The sequence below is a fragment of the Leptonychotes weddellii genome, chromosome 6 (genome assembly GCF_054177405.1).
Source record: "Leptonychotes weddellii isolate Sample4059 chromosome 6, ASM5417740v2, whole genome shotgun sequence".
Taxonomy (NCBI): Eukaryota; Metazoa; Chordata; class Mammalia; order Carnivora; family Phocidae; genus Leptonychotes; species Leptonychotes weddellii.
In genome coordinates, this window is record NC_138374.1 from 112598899 (window position 1) to 112606392 (window position 7494).

General features: G+C 56.9%; 1 protein-coding gene across 2 annotated transcripts in view; it reads right to left on the bottom strand.

The window, feature by feature from the left end:
* The window catches only part of TMEM9 (transmembrane protein 9), an 18822-nt gene that overhangs the window by 7346 nt on the left and 3982 nt on the right, over positions 1-7494 (bottom strand). For both annotated transcript variants that reach the window (XM_081824973.1, XM_081824972.1), the window contains exons 4-5: positions 3947-4055; positions 1398-1529 (exon numbers count right to left, since the gene is read on the bottom strand). In XM_081824973.1, the coding sequence (XP_081681099.1) occupies positions 1398-1529; positions 3947-4055 (241 nt within the window). The remainder of the gene's footprint in view (positions 1-1397; positions 1530-3946; positions 4056-7494) is intronic.

Sequence of the window (7494 nt, forward strand, 5' to 3'; positions counted from 1 at the left end):
CTCCTAACTCCCAGCTATGGGTCCTTGTACCCCTGGCTTTACCGGGGGTGAGACTAAGCTCTCTCCCACCAACACTGGAAGGCTGCTATCATGTATCTCGAGTTTGGTTTGGTTTTTTTTTTTCAAGCTCAACACCTCCCAGTTTCTTCAACTTATTCTCCCAGGACACGGCTGAGATGCTTCACCCTACAAGCCCCTTTGTATGTGTGCTCGTTCCCGCACTCCATCCCTCAGTCTGGAGACACGCAGCATCTTCCAGCCGCAGGGAGCACTAAGGTCCGAGCTGACAGACTGGTCTGTGCTTTCCACAACTGCCCAGAGCCCACCCCTCAGGGCAGCGCAGCGGCAAGGCCTGCCCTGCCTTCGCATACCACCGCTCTGAGGCTGCCCTGGCAGCTGTGTGGTCCCACAGAGGGCGAGCTCCGGGCACAAGGATGAGGAGCCTCCCTGGGAGAGCATGCTGGCTCACCGCACCCCAGCTGGGCCAGCCGCACACGCGCACCACCTCTCGCTCCCACCAAGAGCTTCTCACTGCAGCCCACCTCTCTCCCACCCAGGGCTTCCTCTGCAGGGCGCCCATAACCCCTCAGCATGGGGACAGATGGAGGAGGGTGACAGTGGCTGCTAGCCATGCCAGGCCTGGCCTGAGCCCCGCCAACCCTGACCCGAGGGGTTCGCGGGCTGCCTGGGGTCAGTGGTTCCCTTCGTTATCTAATGGCGTTGAAACTCCTTAGCCTGACATTTGAGGCCAGTGATAATCTGGTCTAAACTTACTGGCCAGTTCAATTTGCCACAATTCCTACATGCCTACCTTATCCTCGAAATGCTCCAAATTCCTCAAGCACCTCAGCACCACTATCTACCTTACTACTCATTGGCCCTTAAAATCCTACTTTTCCCTTAAGGGGCCCAGGTTGCGCTTTGCGTCGAGCAGGCACTTGGCAGATGTCTACAGAATCACTAAAGAATAAACGTGCTATCTCCAAGTCTACCACCCACTTGACGCCTGCCCAGTGTCTGAGCAGCCAAGATATGACGTGTGTCTTCATGTGACTGGCCCTGGTTGGTCCATTTCCCCTCAGCCCGGAAAGGCAGGACTACGCAACATATGCCCCCGCCCCCACCACCCCGACTCATGCATCCAGGCTGATGCCAGGCATCAGGAACACTGCAGGGCCACCTCCTGCTTCATGTGGAAGTGCAACGGGCGGTTCCCTGCCAAGGAAAACTCCGGAGTCTGGGTGACGTGTAGGACACTGAACAGGAGAAGAGCAAATTGGAGCATGGGGGGTGAGGGACATGGAGCCCCACCTAGGCCTCCGCGATGCTATTCTGGTTCTGCCCTGGGGACTCACAGGCTCGGAGCCCAGGGCCCTGGCACCCAAAACCCCAGTTACCTCATTCTCCTCCTCATTGTGCAGATGTTCGGTGTACGCATCCGGCTTTCGAATGAGAGGGTCCACCAGCATCAGGAAGGCCATGTAGAGCAAGAGGGCCCCCACCACTGACAGGTAGATGACAATGATGACCTGAGGGAGAGAGCCAGCCGGCCCTGTGAACCAACACTCTGGTCCAGGACAGCCATGCGCGTGCGGCGGCGACAGGGGCTGCCTCGAGCGCCACACTGGGGAAGGGCCCAGAGGCTGTGGGCTTGCAGGCAAAGACAGAAGGGACAGGGGGCCCTATTCCACATATTTGCCAGCTCTGCCCTAAACTGAGGGGATCCCACAAGAATAGCGGACATAAAAACAACAGATTATGAAGGAAAGCACCTGGATCCTGACACCCCAAGATGCTCCCAGGGGTGCGGAGTGCGGAAGCGGGGCCTACCTGGCTCTCCCCAAGAAAGGGTGGAAAGCAACGGGACACAAAGTAAGAGCAGGGAAGAACCGGCTGGTGGAGAGGCCTGAGGCTGAGCCCCAGGGCACGAGGGCTCCCTCCCCACTGCCAAGTGCGGGCGGACAGGTGGGAAGGTCCAGTCCCAAGAGGGCACGCCAACGGGCGGAGGGAGACAGGCTGGCAAGAAGGTGTGCCCTGGAGGCCACATCTCCCCCTCCCGTCAGTCACCCTGCATGGAGGTGACAGCCAGTGACAGAATGACAAATCTCTTCCGTACACGGAGAGGCTCACAAGCTGCAGTAACTTCCGTTTTACAGAAAAGACAGATTCAGTGAGGCTAACTCAGTGCCTCCCAGTGTGGTGCTCTGGACTCTCCACGCCCCCCAGTAGTCACAGCGGCGTCACTAATACACCTCTGTTACCGGGACCACAGAAGCACCTTCACTGGTGTCCAAATGCCTGCTGGGCAGCCAGCACTCACCTGACTGAGAACCATGAACCAAGGTCCCAAGGTTAGCAAATGGTAGAGGTTTTTAACCTGAACACAGATTTACTGACTCCGGCTCACATGCTTTTTCTACTTCCACAACACCTGGCCATCACTGGCTTCTGATCCCAGCCTTGGCCCCAAATGGACTTGGCCCCAAATGGCACCCAAATGATGAGTGATAAAAGAGAGAAACCTTGGGACGTTCAGGTCAAAGTCCAGCTCAGTCAAAGGTCAAGTTCAACTGGACCAACTTCCTCCCTGACTGGGGCACCAGTGTTCACGCCTCTTTAAACAGGGCCAATGGTCAGACCTCTTGCCTGTACCCCGGGAAGGGCAAGGGGAATGGAGATTGAGTCTCTAGTAGGCTGACACTGGGGGGTGGGGGGAGCCTCCTAGGGAGGAGGACTGGAGGGAAACTTGAGGGATTAGGAAGTGTGTCTGATGAGCGCCCCGTGTCGGGAAGTCCCTTTCTGCCAAATAGGGAGAGGCGACACCTGGCTCAGCACTGGGTCTCAGCCATCTGGTCCCCAGAGGGTGGGGGCCCTGGAGCATGTTCAGGGCAGGAGAAAGACGCTCCAGGAGGGGCTGGCTCAGGCGGGAGGATAAAAGGAGTTGAGTCTGCACAGCCTGATGGGGCGAGGACTGAGAGGTGGCGGACAGACAGCTGCTTCCCATCAGAAAGGTGAGAACACGGGAGGACAGCAGGACTGGGAAGGAGCTGCCAGCTCCCTGGTCTGGGCAAGACAGCAGGGAACATCACCTCCCTTCCTGAGCCTCAGAAGGAGAAACGGGATGGACTAGGCAGTGCCGTTAAACTCCTCAATTCCTTTCTCGATGCTATTTCTAGACTCTCCAGAGGACCAGCAGAAGTAAGCTGAAAATCTGGCCAGGAAGAGCTTAAGTCAGAAATCGGGACGCAGGGCCTGGCTCAGGAGTCAGAATCCGGACTAGGAGACCCCGGGGGAGGCTCCGGGTAGATGAGCCTCTGCTAGCGTGAGCCGTGGTCCTATGGAGCCTGCCTAGTGGCAGAGGAAAGGCCAAGGCCCCTGCCTTCACTTGCTACGGTGGTGGCCGTGTCTCCTGCTTCTCTCCCAAACTCACCCAACAGTCTTTGAGAACGAGGTTCGGGGCCAAAGCCCCTCCTGCCCAGATGCCACCACGCAGACACCCAGTCCTGATGCACAGCTCTCAGGGGGCCTTTCAGGAGTCTGAGGCCACTCTGGAAGCTCAGTCAGACTGGGTGTTCTGGGAGGGCGGCCTTACTGTGCTATTAGCAGCACCCTGCATGTTACCCAGCACATAAAAGGCACCTGAAAGAGGCTTACTGAACGAATGGAAGAAAGAAGAAGGGGGAAATCGGAAAGAACAGGAGGAAAAAAGTGACATGAAGCACCTCGCCCAGGTTCCCTGCCCCCCATGTAATGGGAGCCACTGGACAGATGTCAGAAGACAGAGCTGGCTCCAAGAAGGTGTGGGAAGCAGGCCCCTGTGTCTGTGACCAGGCCAGCCCAGAAGCCAGTCCCACAGCCACTTGGAATGTTCCAGAATACAGCAAAAGATCATGGGTGCCGGGCAGCCAGGGAGCAGGGTGGGCCCGAGCCCCGAGCCCCAGGCTACCTTGATGGTGGTGGTGCTGCGCTCCTCGTACTTGCACTCACACAGCAGGCAGTAGGCTTCCACGTCGTGGCCGGGTACCGGCATGGGCTCCACCACGTGCAGGCAGTTGCTGGAAAGAGACAGACGGGGCGGTGGGAGCAGGGCCCCCGGCAGCAAGCAGCCCGGGAGGGGAGGGCGGGGCAGAGGAGAAGGGGCTCCCAGGGAGTGGGGAGAACAGCCTTCCCAACCCACCAGCACCTGTCCCCGGCCCACCCGAACCAGCTCTCTAAGGTGCACCTTTGATGCTGGCACCAAAAATGCCAACATTTCCCAAACTGCTGCCCTCAACTGCCTTCTTATCTCATGCCGTGCACCCCTCCCCGCCGCCCCGACTCCCATGGGCTCGTTCAGTCCAGAGATTTCCAAGTCAGAGCTGGGGAGGCCCAGACTGGAGTCTTAGACCATAATCCCTAGTCAGGACCGCCCTCCGGCACCCTTCCGTCCAGCTGCCCGCTAGTCACCACAGGAGCGGCCCACAGGGACGCTCCACGGCCACCCTCCCGTGTCCCTCTGCCCCAGCTCCCTGGGCTGTATCCCCAACGGCACAGAGCACCCCTACCGTCCACTCTGCTGACCAGGTCCAAACCTGGCAATCACCTTTGACACCACCTTTTCCTCTCACCTATGAATCTATCAAATGCCAGTGATGTTTACCTCCTTAAAAACTTCTAAGACCCACCTTCTCTACTGGCTCCCGCTGCCCTGTCTCAGCTCAAGGTCTCATCACTGTGTCCTCGGACCAGTGGCCCGGGCTCCCCATTGCCCTCGCGCCTCTCATCTAGCCCTGTGCCTCTACTACCTTCTCCACCCGGGAGCTCGGTGGTGTTAGCAAAATGAAACTCCTGTCACATCACCTACCCCCGCTGAAAGCCTAAAGCTGGTCAAGGCCTCCCACAGGGCCTCTAGGGTGAGGCCAAATGAGCTGCTCCCCCTGGGGCACCCACGGCTCCACCTCACTCCAGGCTGCCTCCCTGTCCAGTCCCATCCCCTGCCACGCCTCACCCCACTCCCCATCCTCCAGCTCTGCTGATCTTTAGACTCTTCTCTGAATGAGCCGTGCTCCCCTCCTTGACACATCTCCTGCCTTCTGCCAGGAATACATGGTTTTGCCACCTCCCCTTCCCACGCGTGGAATCCTACACATCCTTCAAGATCTGACATCTCCCCACAGCAGCCAGCTAATCCTACACATCCTTCAAGATCCAGCCCAAAGATCTGACATCTCCCCACGGCAGCCAGCTCCCCACACTCATCTCTATCACAGCACTGACCACACTGTGCTGCATTCCCACTTTTACTTGTACGGTCTCCCCCTGGGGACGCTAAGTTCGTCGAGGACAGAGGCCATCTCCAGCTTCCCAGCACCCAGCGCAGGGCTGGCAGTGCAGGGCTCGGGGAACAAGCTCAGGGAACAAGCTGCTGCCAAATGAGTCCCGTTCTAATGGCGCGCCCGCTTAGCCCGCCTTTACCTAACAGTGCTCTCGACCCAGGAAAGCTAAAGATCACAGGCCCCACATTTAAAAAGACGGAAGTGAGCTCTGGAAGGCAAAGTGGCATCGCCACCACAATGAGGTCAGGACCCAAATCCCGATCCTCGGCTCGTCTTTCCATGTGACACTCTGTCTCAGTGGGGCCCGTGCCTGTGCTCAGCTCTTTACTTGGGCCTCTTGATGGGGCTCAGCCTTCTTCAGATCAGGTTTCTACAGGTACAGTTCACACATAAGCAAGTGCCCTCGAGAATGCACCTTGATCATTACCACTGGGGAAAGTCAACCACTCTTGGAGGTTCGCAGAGGTAAACCAGGCATCCCACTGCAACGGACGGCCAGGTCTGGGGCCCTGGGCCTATCTATGTCCTCCTCTCTGGGATACAGGAGTTGTACCACCTGACAGCCCTGACAGGAATCCTGCAAGAGCCAATGGGGAGAACTTGGGGACAGTTCCATTAAGGGTAGTAGGTGGAAACTGAGGCTGGGCAGGATTCTAGCACCCAGTGACAACACGGGCAACACCCCGGTAGCAGTGGGCGTGGGGGCTAGACCTGCGGTCAGCAGATCAAATGTACAGCAGGGTGACTACAGTTAACAACACCGTATTATAGGTCTTTCAGGTCTCTGAAAAAACAAGCCTGTTCTGAGCTATCCCAGGGTCCTTCTAGACTCAGGCTGGGCTTCTGGCTGAGGCATCAAACACGTGTGATATGAAGATCAGGTGTGGAAATAAATATGAGATGTCCTCTAAAAGCCTCTGTTCCCCTTAAAAATCCAGGATGTAGCCTACGTGATTTTCCCTAAACCCCGATGATTCCAGTTTCACCTCTGGGTAACAACTTCAACACATCACTCCTTGCTGCGTGAGTGGGTCTTCTACGTAACTAACTGCACCATTACCAGACCCCGCACGCTGCCACCTCTGGGAGGAGCCGATGGACAAGGTCAGGTTCATGCACAATACTGGTCATCACTGCTGGGACCGTCTCTTCTCCAGAAGTCCCTACAAGCCTTCTGAGGACCAGATGCCTCCCTTTCTGAGCCACACGGGGTCCCGGTTTGGAAGGCCACGCCAATGCTACAGTGCGATGTGAGCACTCCCCGCCAAGGGCAAGCAAGGTCGGGGGGCAGGGGCAGCGGGAGGAGCGAACCCAGGTTCTCCAAACTGGAATCCTGTTACGGGAATAGGCTGTAAAGGGGTTAGGGGAACAGTAAATGGAAAGCTGTAATCTTTCTGTTGTCTCTGGCCTCTTGAGAGTCGGTAAAACCCTAAACATGATCTTGCTCTCTAAGGATTTCATTTACCTTCCTGGGGATCGGTGGTCTCGAAAGACTCCAAGGACTGGTGAGAGGACATTAAGGGACAGGTTGACGGAGAAAGATAAGCTGGGTTTAATTCTCTGCTCCGCCACGTATTCTGTGATTGTAGTAATTTATTTATCCCCTCTGGGTCCCCGTTTCCTCAATTATAAATGGAGGCTGAACTCATCAGTGTCTTTCAGGCTTTGTTCTCTTAGGTACCCCAGGTACCACTGGGCAAGAAGGTGGTGGAGGGAGGGGCTGAGAGACGGGTCCCTCTCAGCACCAGGTCTGATTTTGTTTCACATGTTGTGTTTCCAACACAGATTCCGTCTCTAGAAAGGTTTAATTTCTAGAAGTCGGAAAGACACTGAACTAACCTACTTGGTTCCTTCCCACCCTCGGACTGCCTCTGCAACGTATCTCCTCGGCAGATCCACCAACAGAGCATCATTGTTAGGGTTTCTGCCCTCCGACAGGCGTGTGGTTATGAACTCCCACCACTAGATGGCAGAACACCAGCGGCGCAGGAACACAAATGCGGTGACCTGTGAGGCCCGCAGCTGAGACAGTTCTGGCTCTGCTCTGCACAACAAAGGGTGCAAGTATTCCCTCAGCCGTGGACCCAGGGGACAGCAGAGCAGCGACAGTGGCAGAGACCTGAAGATGTAACTGGTCTCCTCTGACCCTCGCCAGAGGGCTGGAAGACCACAGGTCAAG